At 48.2% G+C, this 26,612-nt stretch overlaps 1 protein-coding gene across 2 annotated transcripts in view; it reads right to left on the bottom strand.

Moving 5' to 3' along the window:
* Window positions 1–26,612, bottom strand: part of LOC101840911 (core histone macro-H2A.2) — a 50,375-nt gene that overhangs the window by 7,466 nt on the left and 16,297 nt on the right. The window contains exons 1-6 of one of the 2 annotated variants that reach the window (XM_040732142.1): window positions 20,999–21,134; window positions 16,173–16,403; window positions 9,874–9,980; window positions 8,307–8,504; window positions 4,394–4,504; window positions 2,566–2,665 (exon numbers count right to left, since the gene is read on the bottom strand). In XM_040732142.1, coding sequence (XP_040588076.1) covers window positions 2,566–2,665; window positions 4,394–4,504; window positions 8,307–8,504; window positions 9,874–9,980; window positions 16,173–16,344 — 688 coding nt within the window. In that variant the 5' untranslated portion in view covers window positions 16,345–16,403; window positions 20,999–21,134. Of the gene's footprint in view, window positions 1–2,565; window positions 2,666–4,393; window positions 4,505–8,306; window positions 8,505–9,873; window positions 9,981–16,172; window positions 16,404–20,998; window positions 21,135–26,612 lie in introns of those variants that run through there. The other variant, XM_005070830.4, reaches the window with a different exon arrangement.

Raw genomic sequence — 26,612 nt, 5'->3', positions numbered from 1 at the left:
GAGGCATTGGGTTAAAAGACTTTTCTCCCCCCCATTTCACTTAGTGTGTGTGTGTGTGTGTGTGAACATGTGTGCACATGTGTGTATAGGTCAAAGGACAACTTGGGCAAGTTAGGTCTCTCCTTCTACCATGTGGGTCCCAGGGATCAAGCCTGGGCAGTAAGTGTCTTTACATTTAAATTTTGTGTTGCAGATTGACTCTAGGATTTTGTGCATATGATGCAAGGTCCTACCACCAAGCTACACTTGTATCCCCTAGCACATTTTTTAAATCTTGTGCTAGGGGATACAAGTCAGGGCCTGGGCTTGGACAGGACGACTGACTTGGGTGCTGGTGGTACCGGATGGACTCTTGATGGCAGTCTCCTAGTGACGCAGCAACAATGAAGACCTGTCAGTTAGGGAGTTGGGGTGAGCTGGTGTTGCATCCAGCCCTGTGCCATCTGGTCTTCAGACCACCTGTGAGCACACCCAAAGTCACACAGCTAGGAAGTGATCTGTAAGTGCCTGGAGAGAGACCAAGGCGACTCAGGTTGCTCTCTTGCCTATCTGCCTGCCTCTTAGCCCAATTCACCTCCTCTGACTGCCACAGGTCAGCCACAGGGTCCACCAGCGTGGTCCAAACTTGACTTTTCACTTCCGCAACAGCGTGCTTCACCCCACCCCACCCTACTTTAAAACAGAGAAGTAGAACTATGAGGATGTCTGAAACAGAAACTTGCTTTGTTTGCAAACAAAACATAGCTGGAGGTTTGGCCACTAGGGGGCGTCCTTCCTCTGCCTCCTGAAAGGCAATGTCAGGGTCTGTAACTCGGCAAGAAACAAGACGATTTGCAGTTCTGTTATTGCCCAGTGCTACCCCACCAACTTTCTAGCATAGCAAATGGCCTCTGGTGCCAGAGAAATAGTGAGCCCAGTAGTTTGAGGCCACCACCCAGGGATGAACCGCTAGTACCGGGTTCAACTATTCACTCCATTTACCCTTTCCTTCCTTCCTCCCTCCTTCCCTCCCTCCCTCCCTCCCTCCCTCCCTCCCTTCCTCCCCTCCTTCCTTCCTTTCTATTTATTTATACTGTATACAGTGTTCTGTCTGCATGTTTGCCTGCAGGCCAGAAGAGAGCACCAGATCTCATTACAGATAGTTGTGAGCCACATGTGGCTGCCGGGAATTGAACTCAGTACCACTGAGCCATCTCTCCAGCCCCTCCATTCACCCTTTCAATGGAGGGTTTAAAACAAGTTTTGTACTGTGAAAACGGACAACATGGCTGCAAATGGACCAGATGGTGGCCATTATGTTTGCCTCTGACAGTGTGTCACTCCCCACCCCCCCCCCTTGTCCTTTACATCACTGCTTACAACCTCCATCACAACTCATGGGGTTGGCACAGTGATGCAGGCCTCCGGATTGCTTAGTTCTTTCTTTTTTCTTTTCTTTTTTTTGTTTTTGTTTTTCTGAGACAGGGTTTCTCTGTATTGTTTTGGAGGCTGTCAGTCCAGCCCAGCCTCAAACTCACAGAGATCTGCCTGCCTCTGCCTCCCGAGTGCTGGGATTAAAGGCATGTGCCACCACCCCCCGGCTGCTTAGTTCTTTCTAAAGTGCCCTTTATCTCTTTTTGGGGGCTGGGGGGAATTGAGATAGTGTCTCCAAATGCAGCTCATAACCGTCCTGCCTGCTTCCTGAGTGCAGAAGTTGCAGTGGTGTACCCCAAGTTCCCATGTCCCCTTTCCTTTCCACCAGGAGCATTCTCGACATGTGAACTTAGAACACATGTGAAGTTGAATCCAAAACGTGTGCGACCATGTTCGTTGCAGCGGCGCTCAGGATGGCCCCGTATGAAAATGACCCAGGTGCCACCATCAGCTACCGAATGGAAGCCCCACTATGGCATATCCATGCAATGAAATACCACACAGCCAAGAAAATAAACAAGCACACTCAGTGGCTTGGGCAGATCTTGCGGACATTAAGTTGAGCTAAAGGAGCCAGGCATGAAGAGTATATGGAGCCATTTCAATCACATCCAAACAAGCCCCTCTGTGCTGTTAGATTGCTTTCCTCCAGAGGAAGTCATGAAAAGGGGCAGGGCCGGAAGGGACCACTCACCAATCAATGTGCTGGCTGCACAATGGTCTTTACTCTTTGTTTTGAGACAGGGTCTTAGGTAGCTTAGGCTAGCCTCAAACTCCCTACGTGGTCAAAGACAATCTTGAATTTCTGATGCATCTGCCTCTACCTTCTGAATGTCACTGTTACACACGTGACACAGAACACCCAGTTTATGGCATGCTGAGGGTTGAGCTTTGTGTACTCCATCCTGCTGAGCTCGGTCATTTTGAGAAAGTGCCATCAGGTTGTACATAAACGGTCTGTCTCAATATAGCACCCCACAAGAAGCTTGACAAAATTTGTGTAGAATCAAAGCACTGCCTGTTCCTCTCCAGTGAGGCCACTTTATCCACAGAGAGACATTTCCACGGGGGACCTCAGGCAGAGGATGACCGAGTCCACGAGAACTGGACAGTGGGCTACGCCATGACACCTCTCCAAACCCCAGGTCTTACCTATCTCTTCCTTGAGGTCGATTTCGGCTGTGGTTGGGTGGACGATGCCCTCCACCCTCATGGAGCCAATATGGCTGATGTCACTTTGGGTCAGGGATAGCTGCATTAGGAAGGAAAGACAGTGATTAGGGGCAAGATTAACTCCCACAGAAAATCATCTTAATTTAGCCATCAGCATTATTTTTCTCAGTTATTCAGATTGAGGGTCAGCGTGGGGGCTCAAATTCCCAGGTATTTGGTTTTGAGACAGGGCCTCAGGTAGCTTAGGCTGGTCTTGAGGTCACTTATATAGCTGGTATTTGCCTTCAACTCCTTCTGCCTTCACCTCCTAATGCTGGGATTATAGGCCTGAGCTGCTGTGCCAGGCTTCCAGGGGTTTGTTTTTGAGCGGGCGCCTTTGAGTTCAGGAGCTCTTGAGACCAGCAGACTGCAAACACGCAGCCTCCATCATCAGGAACAGAAATGGGCTCTCCCTTCCTCTTTCTTTTCTTCATCGTTTATGTGTCTTTCGTCCCTAACCCTGGTGACCTTGGTCTCTATGGACACATCGTCTCAGTGGCTGTGTGTGGAAAGCAGCCCGAGGCTTGCTCTCTGCTCACCCCCGAGACAGGACAGAACATTTGGGGAGGTCAGCAGTATTGCCGTGGAGGAGTAGGTTCTGGGTTCCCACAACTGCCTCGTCCCCAATCCTCCTCCTGTGCTATGGACACACTCAAGGCTTTGTGAATGCCAGGTGAGCACCCTACCCCGAGCTACATCCTCAGCCCGAGTACCACGTTCTTTGGGCTGTCTATGTGGTTTCAGCAGAGGAGGATGAAGAGCATTTCCCAGTTTCCCTCACATGAATAGGAACTTTCTGATTCTCTAGATAAATTTGGGGGGATGTTCCTTGGACATTCATACCACCTTTTTGCATCTTAGTTTCTTTCATTTTCCTTTTGATTTTCTTTTTCTTCTTTTTGTTTTATTTTTTGAGACAGGGTTTCTCTGTGGAACAGCCCTAGCTGTCCAGCCTGGCCTTGAACTCACTGATATCTGCCTGCCTCCTGAGTGCTGGGATTAAAGGTGTGTGCCAGAAACGAATGAGGAACCCACCACATCTCTGCTCCCCAGAGACCTTGGGATCCCCACTGTATGGATGGAAATGAACTGTTTGGCAGGCTGAGAACAGGCAGCAACCAGAGATTCGGCTCGCTGACTCACTGGCTACCTCCCGGTGCATCTTATTTCAGCCCAGTTGACTCAATATATAAATTGTCTGCTCAGTGAATTTGTCCCGAGTAGAGATGAATTACTTGCATGTCTGGCAGGATGTTGAGATGTTGCTGGAATCCATCCTGTTAGGTTTTCATTTTATTTTTTTCTGCAGCTCAGGAAGGCAGGCAGACTGACTTATTGACAAATAATTCATTTCTAGCACCCGGCATAGTCAAGAAACATGCATGGCTATTCTCTCCCTCTGTTAAATGACATTTCATCATGGAAGCTAGGCCTCTTCGATCCTGGTTGGGAGTTAGCAATGGGTTTTTCTTGGTGGGTGCAGACATAACTGGGGCTTGGGGATTCTCCAGCAGAACCAGGAATGCCATCCTATTGATCAGATTCTCTAGGATGACTTTAGGTGACCTTAGGTTGACCAGTACAAGCCATTCTCAGCACCAAAGGCCTGGTTTGCTCTAGAAATGCATACATCACGTGGATTTTCCTTTAAAAATGGGCAATTCAAGAACTGAGTGGAAGGGAGGAAGGGAAGAAGGAGGTACGGCGGCTTGTGAACCGTGGGGTTATACAGAGGGGCGCACCACAGCCCAGTTCTGGAGTTTATTACCTTCTGCCCCAGAACGAGGCTCTTGGAAGACAGGATGGTGAAACCGTCCCCCGGCCCATCTTCCGAGGTGGAATTTGATGTTCCTTCTTTATCGCTGTCCTTTGGTTTGGACTGTGGGTGAAAACCAGAGAGATGAGAAAACAGTCTGGAGAAGCCTCCTCTGCGACTGCAGGATGGTTCTTCCATGGCTGCCAACAACTTGGGTGTGAAGGGAAGCGGTCAGGTGGTAAATTCTGGTTGATTTGTTTTGCAGTGAATGTGGGCATCATGTGTACTCTGCTGGTCCCTCTCTGTTCCTTCCCCTCCCTCCCTCCCTCCCTCCCTCCCTCCCTCCCTCCCTCCCTCCCTCCCTCCCTCCCTCCCTCCCTCCCTTTTTCCCATCTTTTCGCTATGACATCAACACACACATATCATTATGCTTCGCTCACCCCCTCCACTAGCCCCTCTGCTGTTTCTTTTCTCTGGGGTGGGGGTGGGGTCTACAGAATGAACTCAGGGCCTCACAGCGCTAATCATGCAGGGTGCTTCTGAGCCACATCCCAAGCTCTTCAGTCTCGTCTTGACGGAGAGCAACAAGAGACGGCAATGCAAGGAGAAGAAAAGGGTAACACAATATGGAGAGGTAATGCTGCCAGAGTGCCGGTCTCACAGGTAGGAAGCCCGGGTGTGATAGCCTCCATCACTCAATACCCAAGGTGTGATAGCATCCAAGCACTCAGCTACAAAGACAAGTGAGGCCAACCTGGACTACAAAAGACCTATTGTAAACAAACAAAACCACAGTAAACAAAATAACAAAACCCCACAGTATCACGACTATTACAGGAGCTAACAGGTCCTGTAGTCTTTATCCAAATCTGGACATAGAGGGGCTATTCTTGACTGCTTATGTTAATCTTTCTACACTTATAGTTTGTTACAAGCATCTAAGCCAGTGGTTCTCAACCTGTGGGCTGCAACCCCTTCAGGTCGCAGATCAGATCTCCTGCATATCAGACATTTACATTATGATTATAACAGCAGCAAAATTATAGTTATGAAGTGGCACCAACAATAATTTTATGGCTGGGGGTCACGACAACATGAGGAACTGCATTACAGGGTTGCAATGTTAGGAAAATCAAGAGCCACTGAATTCTAAGCCAAGTAGCAGGGTCAAGGAGCTGCATTAATGCTGGGCCTCCGTCCTCCCCAGGATTGTCCTGGGGCTATGTGGCAGGGGCGTGAACTTTTGTGTTCTCATGAGGACCTGTAAAGTTCCTGTCGTTTACCACCCTCGATGGAAACACTCGGCATCTCTCCTGCTCAGGGCTACTGAGCATGTGAAATGGATTCTTTTCAATGCTTGGGAGAAAACCCAGAGCCTCCTACATGATGGGTGTGTGCTGCACCACTAAGCTACATCCCCAGCTTAATTTTATCTCAAACTGTAATAGTCACATGTGACCGGTGCTTACTGCATTAGGCCAAACTCGAAAATACTTTTCCACAAGTGGTGGCATCATGGAGCTAAGTCACTTAGCTTGTAAGCTGCACAAATCACATGGAATCTATTGACCAAATCCAGGGCACTGTCTGTGAGACCCTGAAGGTGGCTTAACACCCAACCCGAGCTTTGCACACGGTGGATAACAACACCCTAAGTTGATGTCACTCCTGACTTTGGTGGGGACAGTGTTAGGGTTCAGTCATTAAATGTCCTCTGAAGGTCATGTGTTAAAGGTTTGATAGGCAGCTTGTGGCACCATTGGGAGGTGGTAGAAACTTAAGGAGGCAGGCCACAGTGGAAAAGAAGTCAGGTCATTCAATAGGTGCCTTTAAAGCAGATGCTGGGGTCCTGGTTTCTCTTCTTTTTCTTGATACTTCCTGGCTACTATGAAGTGAGCGGTTCTGTTCTTCCATACACTACTGCCAAGATGTTCTGTCTTGACCTGGCTCCAGAGTAACAGGGCCACGTGAATATGAACTTGATGCCTTTGATACCATGAGCCTTTCTTCCCCAGAAGTTGAATATTTCAGTTTGTTATAGCAATAAAAGCTGACTAATTCAAGCAGTAAGAAGGGTCTGAGGTAGCTTGGCAGTGGTGGTGCACATCTTTAAATCCCAGTACTCAAGAGGCAGGGCAGGTGGATCTCTGTGAGTTTGAGGCCAGCCTGGTCTACAGAGAAAGTTCTAGGATAGCTAGGGCTGTTACACAGAGAAACCCTGTCTCGAACACACACACACACACACACACACACACACACACACACACACACACACACACAAATGATCTGAGGACCAGGAATGTGACTTAGCAGGGGAGTACTGGTCCAGCTTTGCTTTAAAAAGAGAACCTGAAAGCCACCATTCTTTGGAAACATGAAGATGTCAACTCTAGAATCCAAGGTTCTTTAAATTTTATTTTATTCTATCATTTTAGGGGTTTAGGTGTTTGCCTATGTATGTGTTTGTATACCATGTGCATTGTCTGGTGCCTTTGGAGACCAGAAGAGGGCATGGGATCTCCTGGAACTGGAGTTACAGACAGTTGTGGGTGCTGGGAATTGAACCTGGGTCCTCTAGAAGAGCAGTCAGTGTTCTTAACCACTGAGCCATCTCTCCAGCACCACCTGAAAGGTTCTTTACTCTTCTGCAAACATATCCTCCCTGCTCATTCTAGTAAGATTGAGACTTACTAGATGGCCCAGGCTGGCCTCAAATTTGTAATTCTCCTGCCCCAGCTTCAAAATACTAGGATTAGAAGCCTGTGCCACCACACCCAGCACCATACACAATTTTATCACTCAATCCCAGTGCTAAGCTACAGTGTCTTTGGACCTTTGCAAACACTGACTTCCTTCTCACTGCAAGGGCATCTCTATCTGTTCAGGAAGATCTGACACATAACGTAGACATGTGACTTGTAAACACAGAAGCATATTCCTCTTAGTTCTAGAGATCCGGGAAGATCCAGATGAAGGTTTTCTAGAAGATTCTGTGTCTGGCAAGGGCTGGCTTCCTCACAGGTGAAACTGTGTGACTGTGTCCTCAAGTGATGGAGGTGAAGTTGTTTTGGGCCTTACTTTGAGGGTTTTGTGATGGGTGGTACTGCCACCTTCACAGGATCTAGAATTACCTGGGACACGGAACTCTGCATGCCTGTGAGGGATTGTTTTGATTTCATTAAAACTGCCCACTGGTGGGGCGGTGGTGGTGCACGCCTTTAATCCCAGCACTCGGGAGGCAGAGGCAGGAGATCTCTGTGAGTTCGAGGCCAGGCTGGACCGATAGCCTCCAAAACAATACAGAGAAACCCTGTCTCGTAAAAACCAAAAAAAAAAAAAAAAAAAAAAAAACTGCCCACTGTGGGCAGCATCATTCCCTGGCAGAGATCCTGGACTGCATTAAATGGAGAAAGGGAGTCGAGAATTCTTTTATGGTCTGTTTCCTGTCTGTAGATGTGGACAAGTGGTTTCAAACTCCTGTCACTTTTTTGGCTTTTCAAGACAGGGTTTCTCTGCATAGCCCTGGCTGTCCTGGAACACCCTCGGTAGACCAGGCTGGCCTTGAACTCAGAGATCCACCAGATTATGCCTCCAAGTGCTGGGATTAAAGATGTGTGCTGTCATCCCCAGCTCCAAACTCCCACCTCGACTCCCTCCACCCCCATAATGGATTATAACCTTGAACTATGAGACAAAATAAACTCCTTCTCCCTAAAGTTGCTTTCATTGGGGTATTTTATCACAGCAGTGGGAAAGTAAACTAAGACACACACTAATCTTGCACCTGAAGGATGTGTCACCATGATTTCACCATTGATCAAAGGCTCCACCTCCTAACCTTGTTCCTTGGGGGTTAGAGTTCCACAGAGAAGCAGTGTGTCTAAGGCAATGGTAACCCCTGCTCCCGAAATGCCCTGTGACTCACCTTCTTGGACGTCCGGGGCTTGGTGGCCTTGGATTTCTTACCCCCCTTCTTGCCCGATGCGGCCTTCCTTCCTCTTTTCTCTGGGGGTGGGGAGAGGATCGTTTCTGACTTTCCTTTGGTCCCTCGCTTTTTGGCCAGCAGCTCAGGGTGAATTCTCGGCAGGACACCCCCACTGGCGATGGTCACTCCTTTCAGTAGCTGACAGAGAAATGCAAGGAGCTGGTCAGGTCTTTGCCGGCTAACTCAGGTCTCAGTGCGGGCCTAACAAGGCTTGAGTCTGGCTTCTGCTTAACTAATAGAACTGATTAACATGCAGTTACTGGCTCTCCCATCCTGCCCTTGCAAAGCATTTCTCAGTAGGTATCCGCTGGTCTGTGGTCTTGCATAGACAGCAAAAGCAAGGCAAAACCAAAGGGCCAGAGACGTTGGAACTGGGACAATGCCCAGGGCTCTGGAATTTCAGATGACACCAGAGAATAGAGGGTTTCACAGGTAGGAAGCATAGCTGGTCAAACCTGGATTCAAAGATTAACACAAGAACGAGATCCAGTGGTTTGCACACGCTGAAACCCGTGTCCTATCAGGAACATATGTTTGACCGTGTACCTCCCAATGGATATATTTTGAATAATCAATTCATGGCCATATATTCTGAATATCTTAAAGCAGACAGTGGTCTCAACCCACAGCTGAACCACTAGCCACCCATATGTGACCAGAGCAGCACAGACAACTCGAGAGTCTAGAAACATCTACAGCAAGCTGTTACAGCACCACTGACTCTGACAACGAATGTTTGAGGATTTTCATTTTCATGCCTTTGGTTTTGTCTGTTTGTTTTTTGAGACAGGGTTTCTCTGTGGCTTTGGAGCCTGTCCTGGAACTCGCTTTGTAGACAAGGCTGGCCTCGAACTCACAGAGATCCACCTGCCTCTGCCTCCTGAGTGCTGGGATTAAAGGCGTGCGCCACCACAACCACCCAGCTTATTTCTCATTTTTCTAGTGATCAGTTTTTATTACTTTTTTTTGAAAATGGTCAATCTATGATGGATTGGCAACTTTGAAGATTCTTTAGTTTGAGAACAATGACATCAAGAGTATAAATATAAATAAAATTTCTCATACTATTTACCCATCAGCTTGCCTGGCATTCACTTGACTGTGGAGTCAATCAGTTCTACTGCATAAATAAGGACTCTCCTACTCAGATCCCAATAAATCATCCACAAGGTTTGAGTCAAGAAATTGTCAGGAATAGTACATGCATGCGGCGACTTGTATTTAATGATGGGACAAGGTCTTGAAGGCAAGGCAGAGTCTGTTCAAGAGGGGATTTGATCTTGACTCTGAATGCAGAGCCATCAGTATTTTCTCTTCTCTACCTCACCCTGGTGTGTGTATGTGCATGCGTGCGTGTGCATGTGCGTGTGCGTGTGCGTGTGTGTGTGTGTGTATGGAACTGGGAACTATCACAAGAATGACTGATGGCTGGCTGGGTCCACCCAGGAGTATGTGTGCCATCTGTTAATCCCTGTCTCCCAAAGTTGAGTCTCGGGTGCAGACCTACCTGGTTGAGCTCCTCATCATTGGCAACGGCCAGCAGGATGTGTCTTGGGGCTATCCGGGCCTTCTTGTTGTCCCTTGCAGCATTTCCAGCCAACTCTAGGATTTCCGCTGAAATTACAGGGGAAGCTTAATAGACAATCAAATTATATTACTATTGGTGTGTGTATGTGTGTGTGTGTGTGCATTCGCACACATGTGGAGATCAGAAAACAACTTTGTGGAGTTGGTTTTCTCCTTCTACCTTTATGTGGGTTCTGGGAGTCAGACCCATGCTGTCAGATTTATGCAGCAAGTGTCTTCACCTGCTGAGCCATCCCTCCCATCCTAAAATTTGTGATTTTTGTTTTGGGCTGTCATCACAGATACCTAGAGGTGTATGCGGTCCAAAGGCCACAGGTTGAATATATCTGGTACTTTACACCATTTATTTCTCTGGCATTTCTTATTTCTTTTAAATTTGCATACTTTGTATCTTCAAGTGTCTTACCTTCATGTACACGTGTGCACCATGCATGTGCATGGAGACTGCCGAGTTCAGAAGAGGGTTTTGGATCCCCTAGAACTAGAGCTAGAGATGGCTGTGAGCCACCATGTAGTTACTGCAATGGTTTGTTTTATTTTTCAGTTGTGGAAAGATGATGCATTGGCTTTAAAAAGTGTGAATGAGGGGCTGGCGGGATCGCTCAGTGGTTAAGAGCACTGGCTGCTCTTCCAGAGGACCAGGGTTCAGTTCCCAGAACCCATGTCGGGTAGGGTGGTTCACAGCCTCCTATAACTCCAGGGTCTAGCACCCTGTTCTGGTTTTCATGTGAGATACACTCACATGTTGGATATACTTACATAGATACATACACAAATACAAATAAAAAACAAATCCTTTTAAATACAAATACAAATAAAAGACAAATCTTTTTTAAAAAATGTGAATAGGTTTAGTGCGCCTGTTTACAAATGCCTGCTCTTGGGGGGGCTGAAGTGGAAGGAGCCCAAGTTCTGGGCTAGCCTGGGTTACACAGTGGGACTCAAACAAAAAACAAGAAAATGAGAAAATAGAAGAATGAGTTTAAGCTTGGTATTGGCACAAAAATAGACAGGTAGACCAATGGAATCGAATTGAAAACCCGGGTATTAACCCACACACGTACGAACATCTGATCTTTGACAAAGAAGCTAAAAATATACAATGGAATAAAGAAAGCATCTTCAACAAATGGTGCTGGCATAACTGGAGACTGGCATGTAGAAGAATGTGGATCAATCCATGTTTATCGCCATGCACAAAACTTAAGTCCAAATGGATCAAAGACCTCAACATAAATCCAGCCACACTGAACCTCTTAGAAGAGAAAGTGGGTGGTACCCTTGAACGAATTGGTACAGGAGACAGCTTCCTGAACATAACACCAGTAGCACAGACAGTGAGATCAACAATTAATAAATGGGACCTCCTGAAACTGAGAAGCTTCTGTAAGGCAAAGGACACAGTCAGAAAGACAAAAAGGCAGCCCACAGAATGGGAAAAAATATTCACTAATCCCACATCTGACAGAGGGTTGATCTCCAAAATTTACAAAGAACTCAAGAAGCAAGTCTCCAAAACATCAAAGGACCCAATTAAAAAGTGGGCTGCAGAACTAAATAGAGAGTTTTCAATAGAGGAGTCTAAAATGGCTGAGAGGCACTTGAGAAAGTGCTCAACATCCTTAGCCATCCGGGAAATGCAAATCAAAACAACTCTGAGATACCATCTCACTCCTGTCAGAATGGCTAAAATCAAAAACACCAATGACAATTTATGCTGGAGAGGATGTGGTGAAAGGGGGACACTCCTCCATTGCTGGTGGGAGTGCCAACTGGTTCAGCCACTTTGGAAATCAGTATGGAGATTCCTCAGAAAAATGGGAATAAACCTACCACAAGACCCAGCAACTCCACTCTTAGGCATATATTCAAAAGATGCCCATTCATACAACAAAGATGTCTGTTCCACTATGTTCATAGCAGCTTTATTTGTAATAGCCAGAACTTGGAAGCAACCTAGATGTCCCTCAACTGAAGAGTGGATAGAGAAAATGTGGTACATCTACACAATGGAGTACTATTCAGCAGAAAAAAATAATGGAATCATGAGATTCGCAGGCAAATGGATGACACTAGAAGAAACTATCCTGAGTGAGGTAACCCAGTCACAAAAAGAGAAACATGGCATGTACTCTCTCATATATGGATTTTAGACATAGATCTGGGGAGTGCCAGCCTACAATCCTATGGCCAGAGAGTCTGGGAAACAGAAACTTCATTTAGTGGCTGATCGAAGAAGAGGCAGACTCCCTCGATTAAGTACTGAGCTGAACTCAAGAAAGCCAGTAACAGAGAGGGAGGACTGATGATCAAAGGGATTAAGACTGGGCTGGTTTAACCCCCAGAAACAGCTGACCAGACAAAGGTTAACTCTTGAATCCCAGGCATCAGCCTGGGAATCCAGCATGGGACTGATCAAGACCCCCTGAATCTGGGTGTCAGTGAAGAGGCCTAGGGAATCTATTGAGCCTTGGGCAGCAGATCAGTACCCATCCCAAGTATACACACGGACTTTGGACTCCCATAGAACAATGTGAGGTGCACTCTCACCCTGAACTCTTGGGGAAGGGTCTAGGCCCTGCCCTATATGAAATGACAGACTATGGACATCCCCATGGAGGGCCTCACCCTCCCTGGGGGAATGAGGGGATAACGGGGGGGGGGGTTGGGGGGAGGGCACGGGAGGAGGGGAGGGAAAGGGAGAGGGACCTGGAACTGACTTGTGAAGCAACTTTGTTTCTTATCTAAATTTAAACTGGAAAATAAAATAAAAAAAAGAAGAGTGAGTTTAATGAGAAAGCCATTTACTAGAAAGCTGGAGGCAGTGGGCCAACATGCCTCACTGAAGAGGGAAGGAAGGGTGCATGTGTTTGCACAAATGTTCTGTGTGGACGTGCACAGACAAGTCTCTGTGTGTTGAAGGATTTCATGCCTGAAATGAACAGGGGATTCTGCACATGTCTTTGCAATCAACCAAATTTTAAACCAAATAGCCCATAGAGCTGCCATCATCCAGAAAACCTAGGGCAATGGTTGAAACTTGCCATAAGTATGCCATAGTAGCCAGGCAGATGTAATTAGCAAAAGCACTAAAACAAAACAAACACCAGAGTTAAATATTTATATGGCATTTCCAGAATAGAAAGCACTAATGAACTCCACATTCTTCTCGTGCCTTTACTGGAATACTCAGCAGTGGCTGAGTTTACTAACAGTTCACTGACACAGTGACCAGAGAGAGAGAGAGAGAGAGAGAGAGAGAGAGAGAGAGAGAGAGAGAGAGAGAGAGAGAGAGAGGGGCCCCCTCCACCCCCTATCAAGGCTGAGCAAGGTATCCCACCATGGGGAGTGGGCTCCAAAAAGCCAGTTCATGGCCCTGGGATAGGTCCTGGTGCCACTGCCAGGCCCACCCCAACAGATCAAGCCACATAGCTGTCACCCACATTCAGAGAGTCTAGTTCAGTACCATGCAGGTTCCCCAGCTGTCAGTCTATAGTGCATGAGCTCCCACTAGCTAGGGTCAGCTGTCTCTGTGGTTTTCCCCATCCTGCTTTTGACCCCCCCCCCCATGTTCATATGGTCCCTTCTCCCTCTCTTCAACTGAACTCCAAGAGCTCACCCAGTGTTTGGCTGTGGGTCACTGCATCTGCTCCCATCAGGCACTGGATGTAGGTTCTACGGTGACAATTATGGCAGTCACTCATCTGATTAAAGGGGAAGGCTGGTTCAGACACCCTCTCCCACCATTGCTAGGAGTCTTAGCTGGGTCATCCTTGTGGATTCCTAAGAATTTCTCTAGTACCAGGTTTCTCCCTAACCCCATAATGGCTCCCTCTATCAAGATCTCTCTTCCATTGCTCTCCCCCTCCATCTTTCCCCCCAACTGGGTCTTCTTGATCCCTCATGTTCCCATTCCTCATCCCCTTCCTTCTAACCCCCTCCCAGCTTACCCAGGAGATCTTAACTGTTTTCCCTTCCTGGGCCCTCCGTGTGTGTCCCTCTTAGCGTCCCCCTTTTTTATACCATACTTTTTGAGAGTCTTTCACTGAAATGAGAGCTTGCTCTTTTGAATAGACCGGCTGGCCAGTGAGTTTTGGGGACTCCCTCCCTCCCAGTGTTGGGGTTATAAGCCATGCACGGCTTTCACATGGGTGTTGGGCTACTAACTCAGGTCCTCATGCTTGCATAGCAAGCACTGTAGTTACTAAGCCATCTTACCAGCCCCATGACCTCATCTGCTGAATTAAAGGTTGGGGCACTGTAGTAGAAGTATGAACACAAGCCGGGCGGTGGTGGCGCACGCTTTTAACCCCAGCACTCGGGAGGCAGAGGCAGGCGGATCTCTGTGAGTTCGACAGCCTGGTTTACAAAGCTACAGAGAGAAACCCTGTCTCAACACCCACCCCCCCAAAAAAAGAAGAGGGGACATATATTTTGAAATTAATGCCCTATTAGATTATGTGGTATGTGGCTTCAGGATGACGCTCAGCTTTCCTTTCTCTTAAAAATTATATGTAGCTCTGGCTGGCTTAGCACTCACTATGTAGACCAGGCTAGTCCAAAACTCATAGAAATCCATCTGTCTCTGCCTCTTGAGTGCTTAGAGTGCCGAGGTTAGAGGGACCAGGAGGTTGCTTTTCAATTGGGCAGAATTTTCATGTCACTTAACTTTGCTATGCAGGAGGGGGAATGACAAACTGTGACACTGTAGAGGGACTAATCCCAGTTAGATATCTACAATTTTGTATGTTTGACTTGCATAGATTTCTTTTGCTTGTTTTTGAGACATGGTTTCTCTGTGTAGTCCTGGCTGTCCTGGAACTGCTCTGTAGACCAGACTGGGCCCTAACTCAGATATCTGAGTACTTCTGCCTCCCAAGTCTGGGATTAAAGGTGTGCACCACCATACCCAACCACGACAGCACTACATCTTCCTTCCTTCCTTCCTTCCTTCCTTCCTTCCTTCCTTCCTTCCTTCCATCTTCTTTTGATTTTTCAAATCAGAGTTTCTCTGTGCAGCTTTGTAGACCAGGCTTGCCCCAAATTCACAGAGATCAGCCTGTGTCTGCCTCCCGAGTGCTGGGACTAAAAGCGTGTGCCACCCCTGCCCAGGTGATGTATTTCTTAAAAAGCAACCATACCATTTTAAGTTTTGTTTTGGTTTAATACAAGAAGACAATGTAAATGTTAAGTAGAATTAAGAAGTGCAACAAGCATCTTACCTAATGGGTGCAGTGGTACACACCTGTGATCCCAGCACTGAGGAGGCTGAGGCAGGAGGAATGAATGGAGTATGAAGTAAGCTTGGTGAAATAATGAATTCCAATCACCGGGCGGTGGTGGCGCACACCTTTAATCCTAGCACTCAGGAGGCAGAGCCAGGCGGATCTCTGTGAGTTCGAGACCAGCCTGGTCTACAAGAGCTAGTTCCAGGACAGTCTCCAAAACCACAGAGAAACCCTGTCTTAAAAAAAAAATTCCAGGCCAGTCTTGGCAACAGACACCCTGGTTCAAAACCAAAACCCTTCTCTTCCTGGGGCTGGGGACAAGGCTCAATAGGTACAGTGCTCACCCTACAAGCATGACAATTTGAGTGTGTGTGTGTGTGTGTGTGTGTGTGTGCTGGAACTTACTGATTGGCAAGGCTGGCTAGCCAGCAAGCCCCAAGGATGCACCTGTTTACACTTCTCCTGTGGCCCTGTGCCCACTTTTTACATGAGTTCTCTGGATCAAACAACTCAGGTTCTCATGAGTGTACAGCAAGCACTTCACCATCTGAGCCATCTCACCCCCTTCCACTTTAAATATACCCAAACCAAACCACCCAAACAGAAAACAACCCCTGCCCCCAGGGACTTAAAGCGCAATCTGATCAAAGCGAAGAGCCCTCTCCCTTTACCAGAACACTCTCTGCACTGTCTCCTGTGAGCTTAGAAAGTCGTGTATAGCGTTTGCTACTCTAAGCCACACTTTGCTTGGCAGGTGTAGAAGAGCACCTTCCATGTGGACTCTGTCCTATGTGGAACAACTTCCCAAAGCCCTTTCTCCTTCCCCAAAGCCTCCAGAAGCCGACCTTAGGCAAGAAGGCCAGGAAAAGCCCCATCAATACCTGCAGTATCTTTGAGCCAGGCACTGGGTGATCCACAGCATCCTACCCAAATGTGAAGGATCCCACAGGGCGGGGACCTCGGTGTGAGGTCCCTTACATGCCAGAATTACCTGCCAGGTACTCAATGACGGCTGCCATGTAGACGGGTGCACCGACGCTGATCCGGTACTTGAATGTCCCCTTTTTCAGGTAACGCATCAACCGACCTACTGGAAAGATGACACCGGCCCTGGCTGACCGGGACAACTTGGACATTTTCTTCTTCCCGCTCCGGCCTGACATCTTGGCTCAGTTTCCCTCTCAGCTTGCTGACACAGTGACCTCCTGGCACTTACACAACCCTAGGAAGGAAAGAAAGGGGGGATTGAGGCTGGCTGGAAACGTCAGGGGCACGTTAGTGTGGCCTCAGGACATAATGTGACATGTCTGGCTGCCAGCACAGGAAGCTGCAGGCATGAGGTAGGCGGGGCCTCGGAAGGGTATCTGCAGCCCCCACACAAACATTCCTCCCCACGGGGCAGCCCTGAGCAGCAGAGGCTCAAGGAAGCTGTCACTATGCTCAGCTGTGCAGTGATGGTCGAGATGTTATTCCTTTGTCCCCAGAACCTATGGGTTCTGCATGAAAAAGGGAATTTGCAGACACGATTAAACGATTTTTTAAAAAATACAGATTCTCACATACTTAAGGTTCCTTGTGAATCCCTTGTTCTATTGCCTCCACTTCCTAAATGTTGAGAATGACCAGTGAGTCCCGCCAACCTGGCTCCATAGTTAGCTTTGGTTGTTCTGTTTAAAGACAGTCTCACAGCCGGGCGGTGGTGGCGCATGCCTTTAAATCCCAGCACTCGGGAGGCAGAGGCAGGAGGGTATCTGTGAGTTTGAGGCCATCTTGGTCTACAGAGTGAGTTCCAGGACAGCCTCCAAAACAATACAGAGAAACCCTGTCTCAAAAACAAAACAAAACACAGTCTCACTGTGTAGTCCTGGCCAGCCTGACATTCACTATGTAGACCAGGCTAGCCTTGAACTCACAGAGATCCACCTGCCCCTGTTTCCTCAGTACTGGGACTAACGGTGTGCACCACCATGGCTGGCCATAGTTTTAAGCGATGTAAATAAGCCTTTACACGTGTCTCCAAAGGAAGCGCTGCAACTTCTCTAATGCAGTCATTCTTTTGCCCAGGGTCTCAGGTAGCCTAGGCTGACCTGGAACTTTATTTATATATATATAATTGAGGATGATCTTAAACCTCTGATTCTCTTGCCTCTACCTTCTGACAGCTGGGATTACAGTCATGCACGACCACAGCAAGTTTATGTGGTTCTGGGGATCAAAGCCAGACCTTCATGCAAGCTCTCCACCAACGGAGCTACAGCCCCAACCCCAGAGGCCCTCCAGGAAGGGCAATATTAATGGAATATACTACCGCCTAGCAACCAGACGGTAAACAGAAAGTCACAGCATAACCGAGGCGTCTGCTCTTGGGATGGGGAATCCAGGATGATTCGGGGGAGACATTTGAAGTCACACAGAGAGGTGGGTTCCATGTAATGCGCCAATAGTAACTCGCCAACACACTGTCCCTTATGGAAGCCATGTTCTGAGCAAAGAACACACAGCTCTAGCATCCTGAACACAGTCTCGATATTGTTGCTGTTTTCAGACAGGGTGTATCTATGTATCCCTGGCTATCCTGAATTCAGAATGTGGATTAGGTTGGCCCGGACATAGTCTTTCTAATGCTAAAAATAATTATTAAAGGGCTGGGTTAATCTTGAGCTGTCTGGTAAGGGGATATTGTGATAAGAAAAATCATATACTATTTATCACTTAGGGTTTCAATTGCTTCAATTGCTGTGAAGAGACACCAGGACCACAGCAACTTTTTTTTTTTTTTTTTTTGGTTTTTACGAGACAGGGTTTCTCTGTATTGTTTTGGAGGCTATCGGTCCTGCCCGGCCTCGAACTCACAGAGATCCGCCTGCCTCTGCCTCCCGAGTGCTGGGATTAAAGGCGTGTGCCACCACCGCCCGGCCACAGCAACTTTTATAAAGGAAAACATTTAATTTTGGGTAGCTTACAGTTTCAAAGTTTACATTATCATCAGGGTGGGAAACATTGCGGCATGCAGGCAGGCGGGTGGCTGGAGAAGGAGCTGAGAGTTCTGCATCTTAATCCAAAGGTAACAGGAAATGAACTGTGACACTGGGCATCGCTTGAGCACAAGAGACCCCCAAGCCCACCCTCACAGTGACACACTTCCTCCAACAAGGACACACATACCCCAACAAGACCACACCTCCTAATAGACAACTCCTCCCTTTGGGGGCCATTTTCTTTAAAACCACCACAATAACTTATATGTTTACATTATAATATATGTAACAATATATACTTATGAAATAATATAACTCAGAATAAGTAAATTGCACAGGACAAACAGGAGCAGAGTGAAGCCATAGACATTTCTAGGAAATGAGTCAAAACTCTACTCCAGGGTGTCAGCATTCTATTGTTGACAGAAACGAGAAAGTCAAAATTAACTGAAACTGTGCCCACTGAGGCAACGGCTCACATTCCTATGAGACTGTCTTAGCTGCAGCCCACGTGACAATGAGAAAGCCAAAGAAGGCTCAAGGATGATGGGACAGTGCTAAACGAATGGGCAGCTGCTGGGAGACACACAACCAGGGTTCCTGAACCTGGCACCGGCCACTTTCTTTTATTTTTGTATGTGTGCATTTCGGGCGGGTCAGGTATCCTGGAGCTCAGGAGCCACAGAATACTGAGTGTCACACAGCTCAGGTGGAAAGGTACCCTGGAGCTCATGAGCCAAGGACCACCCACAGGTTGTAGTAAGCTTAGCAGTTTACAGCCTTGACTCAGGGAAAGGCTTCCTCAGTGTATCCGCTCTGCTCCTGCAGGACAGGGTCTTCCAGCTGCGGATGTTCACCTGGTATAGCAGTTTTGCTCTGCAGGAGGTTTCTTGGCGAAGTTGCTGCAGTTCAGCTCTGCTCCTGGAGAGCAGAGAGGGGAGAGCAGGGAGCCAAGGGAAGGTTTCCCAGGCAAAAGTGTTACAGCCCTGCTCGCTCTGCTCTGCCCAGAGTTGGAAGAAAGCAGCTGGACCAGCTAAGCTGAACATACACAGGTTTATATAGGGATTCTTGGGGGCGAGGAAGTTTTTCCAGGGTCAGTATTGGTCCAATTTCAGTGCTGAACTCAGATTGGCTAGAGCTCTGCTCCAGGATTGGTTAGTTTTCTGCACAGGATTAGGGTCAGATTTGGCTCTGGTTTCAGGGCCAAAGTGTGTTTCTTTCTCTGGTCCTTTTTAGCCTTTTGGCTCCAATTTTAGGGCCAGGGTGCATTTCTTCCACTGACTCTGATTCCAGGGACAAAGTGTGTTCCTTTGGACTGGTTTCAGGTTCAGGGTACATTTCTTTGGTTCTGATTGCAGAGCCAAAGTGTGTTTCTTTGACTGGTCCCTTTTCCCTATAGTGTGTACATATGTGTGTTTGATAGTATTTGCATGTATGTATGCATGCATGCAAACGTTGGATAATTTTATGTCAACTTGACAAGCTAGAGTTAGTTGTCTGAGAAGAGAAAACCCCAACTGAGAAAATGCCTCCATAAGATCGGGCTGTAGGCAAGCCTGTAGAGCATTTTCTTAATTAGTGATTGATCGGGGAGGACCCAGCCCATTTTAGGTGGTGCAATGCCTGGGCTGGTAGTTCTGGGTCCTGTAAGAAAGCAGGTTGAGCAAGTCAGGGAGAAGCAAGCCAGCAAGAAGCATTCTTCCATGGCCTCTGCATCAGTTCCTGCCTCCAAGTTCCTGCCCTGCATGAGTTCCTGTCCTGACTTCCTTCAGTGATGGACTATGATGTGGAAGTATAAGTCAAATAAACCCTTTTCTCCCCAACTTGTTTATGGTCATAGTGTTTCACAGCAGCAACAGAAACCCTAACAAAGATAGTATGTGTGTATCTATGTGTGCATATGTATGTGTGTATATGTATGTATACATGTACAGGGTGGGGGAGCTTGCATGACTGCCACACCACAGAGGGCAACTATAGGAAGTTGGTTTTCTCCTGCCACCATGTGAGTCCTGGGAATTGAACTCGGGTCATCAGGCTTAACGGCACCTGCCCTTACATACTGTGCCATCTTGCTGGCTTTAGTTTCCTATAGTATCCTATAGTCTGCTATGACTGAGGTGTTTTACACATAAACTATGGAATTAAGAGTGCTCAGTACTAAGTGAGACATTCCCTCTCTCCCCTCTCTCTTTTCCTTTATTTCCCCTTTTTTAATGCTTATTTTATGTGCAGGCATGTTTAGCCTTATGCATACAGAGCCCAGAAGAGAGTGCTGGATCCTATGGAGACTGGAGTTACAGACAGTGGAGAGCTGTGGGAACTGTGGAACAATCCCAGGTCCTCTGGAGGAGCAGCCTGTGCTCTTAACTGCTGAGCCATCTCTCCAGCCCCCTCCCCTTTCTGTTTTGAAATGGGACATCTCTGTCACCCCTCTCCCACCCCCTCCAAGGCCCAGGGAATACCACAAAAGAGCTGGAAGATGGAGAGGAACGATACAAAACGTGGTCCTCTGGATATGGCACAGCCATCCCAATCAGGAACACACAGCAGCTGTCATTACCTGAACAAGTTTGCACACTGCATTCAAGATGTGAGAGTAGGAGGGGCTAGTGGGGAAGGAGAAGGAAGTTAGCAGAAATGGAAGGAGAGACAGAGAGAGAGAGAGAGAGAGAGAGAGAGAGAGAGAGAGAGAGAGAGAGAGAGAGAGAGAGAGAGAGAAATGGAGTGGACATGACCACAATCCATTCTGTGCATGTATGAGATTGTAAAAAGCACAAACCCTAAAACCTATAGAGTTAGGCCTTTTGTTTGTTTCATTTTGTAAAATAAGTTTTACCATGAAGTCCAGGCTGATCTAGATCTCACTGTGTAGCTCAGGTTGGCCTTGAACTTGAGGTAATCCTGCTGTCATAGCTTTCCAAATGCTAGGATTATAGGTGTGAACCACCACACCTACTCGGTGTATCAGTGGTTAAGAGCACTGGCTGCTCTTTCATAGGACCTAGGTTCAACTTCCAACAGTTAAGGCAGTTAACAACCATTTGTAACTCCAGTTCCAGAGGATCCAACATTCTCTTCTAGCCTCCGTGGGCACCATATGCAAATGACACACAGACATACGGGCAAGTAAAATATCCCATATGCATATGAATGTATCACAGGCTGACCAGGATCTTCCTATGGAGTTCAAACTAACCTCGAACTCATGATCCTCCTGCTCCCCCTGGCTTGGATAATAAGCAGGTGCCATTATGTTCAACTCAAACATCATTCTTAACACACACCATCCCTGAAGTGAATGAAGTGGGTGGGCTTGGGCATTTTATTATGTAACTGACCTACATTTTTTACGTGCTTACATGCAGGTACTCCTCTCCTGTTTCATGCCATTTTGCCACCAAAGGACATTGGTATTCCTCGGTGGAATGTAAACAATAATGGCCCTAGGATATCATCTCTGAAGGTAGGACGTAGGAATAGGATGACGTCGAGTGTTGAAAATGTCCGCGGTTTCTGTGTTTGTGCTGTCCGAAGCTGCTGTGAGTGTGCTCCGTCCCTGAGGAAGCCAGAACTGCAGACTGAAGTATGAACATCAAACAGGCTGAGGAGGAGGGGTCAGGAGTCAGGAAATGCAAGGAACACCAGCAGTCACTAGCACTGTCCTGAGAACTAGGGGACTCACGGCAATGTAAATGTCCCTGACATCTCCCTGTGCTTGGGTTAAGTCAGAGGGTGGTGCTCAAACACACGTGGCTCATGGTGGAGAGGAAAGAGGCCAGAGCGGGAGCAGGAGGCTTTGTGTCCCATGCCGTGGGCACGGCTGCTGGGGCTTCATTTGTACTGCAGGGCAGGTGGCTCGTGAGCATTATAGTCTTTCTCTCACATATTCTCATTTTTCTAAAATACACCTTCAAATTGTTTTGGTCAAGAAGGTTAACCTCTAAATAAAGTCAGTTCGAAAGAGTTCAGAGAGGTTGATGGTGTAGGTTCACCACTGTAATGCCAGCTCTCTGGAGTGCAAGCAGCAGAATTAGGATTTTAAGCCCAGTTTTATTCGTGTGTGTGTGTGTGTGTGTGTGTGTGTGTAAATAATATGGAGTTCAAAGCTGAACTTGGCTACATGAGACCCTGTCTCAAAAAACCAAAATAAAACAAAACAAAAACCAACCCTATAAACAAACTGCTAAACAAAACTATACCCCTCCAATCAGTTCAGGGTCAGTTCAGGTTTACAAAGATGCACAGTGAGCCCACTAAGCCAATTACACGCTTTTTTACTCACTATTACATGAGGTTCCCCCTCCCCCCTGATCCCAGGGGTTAGTAAGTGTGGTTGCCAAGGAAACCATCTGAAATGCCCACCACAAGGTAAACATGTCCCATGTATATGCTCTGTACCAAATGGACAGGAGCACCACCCCACACAAAACACAACACAACACACACACACACACACCTTTCTAACACAAACCAGAATACTTTGGTTTGTGAGATAATGCTACCCAGGGACTCCTCAAGATGAATGGAGACTAGTAAAATCCTGTCCTAAACTTAGAAATTAGGACTAGTAATAGCAGCAAGTGACTTTAGGGGTGCTTAAAATACTTAGGAAGACAAATTAGCTAGGTAAGGAAAATCAAGGTGAGATGCCACAGGGAAATTGGTTGTAAATTTCCAAAGCTCCTAAATGCAAGACTTCCTTCTGCAGCTTCAGGCTTCCTGTTAGTCACAGCCTGGCACAGAGCTGGGGAGCAGGACCAGGTGAGGTCTGCCTGTGAGATGACACAGGCTTGCCCTGGGACAAGAGGTTCTTGGTGCTGGGGAACATACCTTCTCAGACAGGCCTGCTGCCTTCAAGCAGCCAGGCGCTTACCTGCAGGGTCCTGGAATTTGCTGGGTCTGAGACACCCTGCCCATTGCTAGAACCCACAGGTGAAGTAAGGAGGGATGCTGGGAGCTGGTAGGGACCTAAGTCCACCAAGAAAGGAAGCCTCTCACCTCCTGACTCCTGGAGAGCCCCCGTACCCTGGGATCACCCCTCTCTAGGCTCATTTGTACTCTGCTTGGAGTCAGCAGAAATCGCCCTAACTTGCTCCACCAGGTTTCCTTACTCCACTCTGTCTTGGAAGAGGGAGGAGTTCAAAGCTTGAGTGAGTTTTATATCCATAGCTGTGAAAGACCCCGGCCCACACAGGCAAGCTGAGGCTCATGGAAAATTCCGTTTCCCCCACAGCTGAATAGTCATTTTTTTATCAGAAGGGAACTCTGCCCAGGGACACAGGTGTCTATAGCCAGCCCAGCAAGATTGGGCAAGCACAGAGACCTATTGTTCCTCAGATAGGGCCAAGGCCGAGACTTGAGTTCTGAGAGAAACCTTAATTGCCCTCGTTCTGAGCCCCCGCCTCATTTAAATTGCCCAATCAGGGTCCCGTAACTAGGCTTCTCGCTTCTGTATTGCGCTTTTTGCTATAAAAGAACCCCGAGTCCCCAGCTCGGGGCTCTCAGTTCCCGAGACTGAGACGCCCCGGGTACCCGTGTATTATCAATAAAGCCTCTTGCTGTTTGCATCCAAGGTCGTGGTCTTGGTGTTCCTTGGGTTCGGGTCTCCCTCCCGTGGAAGTCCCCCGGTTGGGGTCTTTCATTTGGTGCATTGGCCGGGAATTGAGACCCCGCCCAGGGACCACCGACCCACTTCTGGGAGGTAAGAATTGTCCGGACTAAATTTCTGTTGTTTCTGTTGTCTGCTGTCTGTCTATGCCTGTTATTCTCTCGCGCCTGCGTTTGTAGTATACAGCTGTATGCATTTGTAAGCTCCAGGAGACGTCCTGGTAGCGTTTGGAGTACTCTGTTGTTTGGGGGCCCCGTTTGTATTTGGAGTACTCATTTGTAGGGGTGGATGTCAATCTGCCCCGTTTGTATTTGGGGTTCTTAAGGAACCGTTTGTTTGGGGTAGATGCCTAGGAATCTGCCCCGTTTGTATCTGGGAGTCCTTAGGGACTCGGTTGTTTGGGGTAGATGCCTAGGAATCTGCCCCGTCTGTTTGGGGAAGTCCCACTGGCCGAGGGAGTTTCCATCCTGATAGGGGACAAGGACGGGAGCACAAGGCCCCCGTCCCCGATCTGAATTTGCTTTTGACTTTCGTCAAAGCCGCGCAGCGAAAATCTGTTTGTTTTTGTTTCTTATCTGTTCGTCCGTCTTAGTGTCGTTTGTCATCGCTCTCGAGAAAATGGGCCAGACAGTTACCACTCTGCTTAGCCTGACCCTTTCACATTGGCAACAGGTCCAGGAGTACGCTCACAACCGGTCTGTCGATGTGCGCAAGAAGCAATGAATCACCTTTTGCTCTTCTGAATGGCCAACTTTTGATGTTGGCTGGCCACGAGATGGCACCTTTAACTCTCAAATTATTTTCCAGGTGAAAGAGAAAGTCATGGATCCTGGACCCCAGGGCCACCCGGACCAAGTACCCTATATAGTTACCTGGGAAGTGCTGGTCTATGACCCTCCTCCCTGGGTGCGCTCCTTTGTACACCCAGGAGGTCACTCCTCCTCCTCTCCCCACCCCCTGGCCTCCGGACTGCGAGGCCGCAGGGAGCAGCCGCTCCGGATTCCACTGCCCTGCCTCCGGACGGGCCATGATGGCCAGTTGCAGTACTGGCCGTTCTCTGCCTCAGATCTTTATAACTGGAAAAATAATAACCCCTCCTTTTCAGCAGATCCTGTGAGAATGACTGATCTATTGGAGTCGGTTCTTACTACCCATCACCCCACCTGGGACGATTGCCAACAGCTTTTACAGGTCCTCCTAACTTCGGAGGAGAGATAGCGGGTCCTTCTTGAAGCCCGAAAAAAAATTGTTCCTGGGACAAATGGACAACCTACGCAGCTTCCAAATGAAATTGATGCTGCTTCTCCCTCGACCGCCCAGACTGGGACTTCACCATTGAGGCAGGTAGGACCCATCTATTATTGCCAGTTGCTTGTAGCGGGTCTCCGGGGGTGCCCTACAAATTTGGCCCAGGTAAGACAGATAGTTAAGAAGGCAGAGGAATCGCCAGCTGCATTTTTTAGAAAGACTTAAGGAAGCTTATGTATTGAGGGAGACAGAACGCATTTTTTATGAAAAGAGAAGCTCAGACAGAGAGAGAAAAGATGGAGACAGAATGTCGGAGACAGGAAATGAGAGAGACAGGATAGCAAGGGACAAGAAGCGTAACAGAGAAATGACTAAACTGTTGGCCACAGTAGTCGCAGAGCAGAGACAGGATAGGCAGAGAGAGGGACGAAGGGGGCCTCACTTAGAAAGAAGGACCTTTCGGAGACCCAAACCCCCTGCCGGTCCCCCTGGAACACTCCTCTGTTGCCAGTCAAGAAGCCAGGAACCAATGACTATAGGCCGGTCCAGGACCTCCGGGAAGTCAATGAGCGGGTTGAGGACATACACCCCACGGTCCCCAATCCCTATAACCTCCTGAGTGGACTGCCACCTGACTATGTTTGGTACTCAGTCCTGGATTTAAAGGATGCCTTCTTCTGCCTGCGATTACACAAAGACAGTCAGCCACTGTTTGCCTTTGAATGGCAGGATGCAGACCTGGGAATCTCGGGACAGCTTTGACTGGGGGGAGAGCCAGGAGAAAGCCTTCATGGACATCAAGAAGGCTCTGCTCAGCTCCCCAGCTCTGGGGTTACCTGATCTGACTGAACCCTTTGACAAATTGACGTTGGGGCAGCCTTTGACTATCTATGCTCAGGCAGCCACCGGGCCGCTGGCTCACCAATGCCAGGATGACCCATTACCAGACTCTGTTGCTGGACAAGGACCGAATTCACTCCGGGGCTCCGGTGACCCTGAACCCCGCCTCGCTACTCCCCTCCCGGGGAAGCAGAGACTCATGACTGCTTGCAGGTCCTGGCTGAGGTCCATGGGGCGAGAGCTGACCTCACGGATCAACCCCTTCCCAACCCCGACCATGTCTGGTTCACGGAGGGAAGCAGCTTCGTACATCAAGGGGAAAGGAAAGCCGGTGCTGCATTGACAACTGAGTCAGAAACAATTTGGGCCGAGGCCTTGCCGCCAGGAACATCGGCCCAACGAGCAGAACTGATTGCCTTGACACAGGCCCTGAGACTGGCAGAAGGTAAGAAACTCACTGTCTACACAGACAGCCGCTATGCTTTTGCCACCGCTCACATCCATGGTGAAATTTATAGGCGAAGGGGGTTATTGACCTCAGAGGGCAGAGACATTAAAAACAAAAAGGAAATCCTGGCCCTCTTAGAGGCTCTGCACCTCCCAACCGCCCTCAGTATCATACATTGCCCAGGGCATCAGAAAGGCGACAGCCCCGCCCGTTGCCCGGGGAAACCGGAGGGCAGACCTGGCCGCCCGGGAGGCTGCCCTGACCTTGGAAAGCAGCAGTCACCTCCTCCAGGCAGCTGTAGTCCCT

The sequence above is a fragment of the Mesocricetus auratus genome, unplaced genomic scaffold (assembly GCF_017639785.1).
Source record: "Mesocricetus auratus isolate SY011 unplaced genomic scaffold, BCM_Maur_2.0 Super-Scaffold_100027, whole genome shotgun sequence".
Lineage (NCBI taxonomy): Eukaryota > Metazoa > Chordata > Mammalia > Rodentia > Cricetidae > Mesocricetus > Mesocricetus auratus.
Note: the sequence above shows the minus strand (reverse complement) of the source record. Positions and strands in the feature narration are given on the sequence as shown.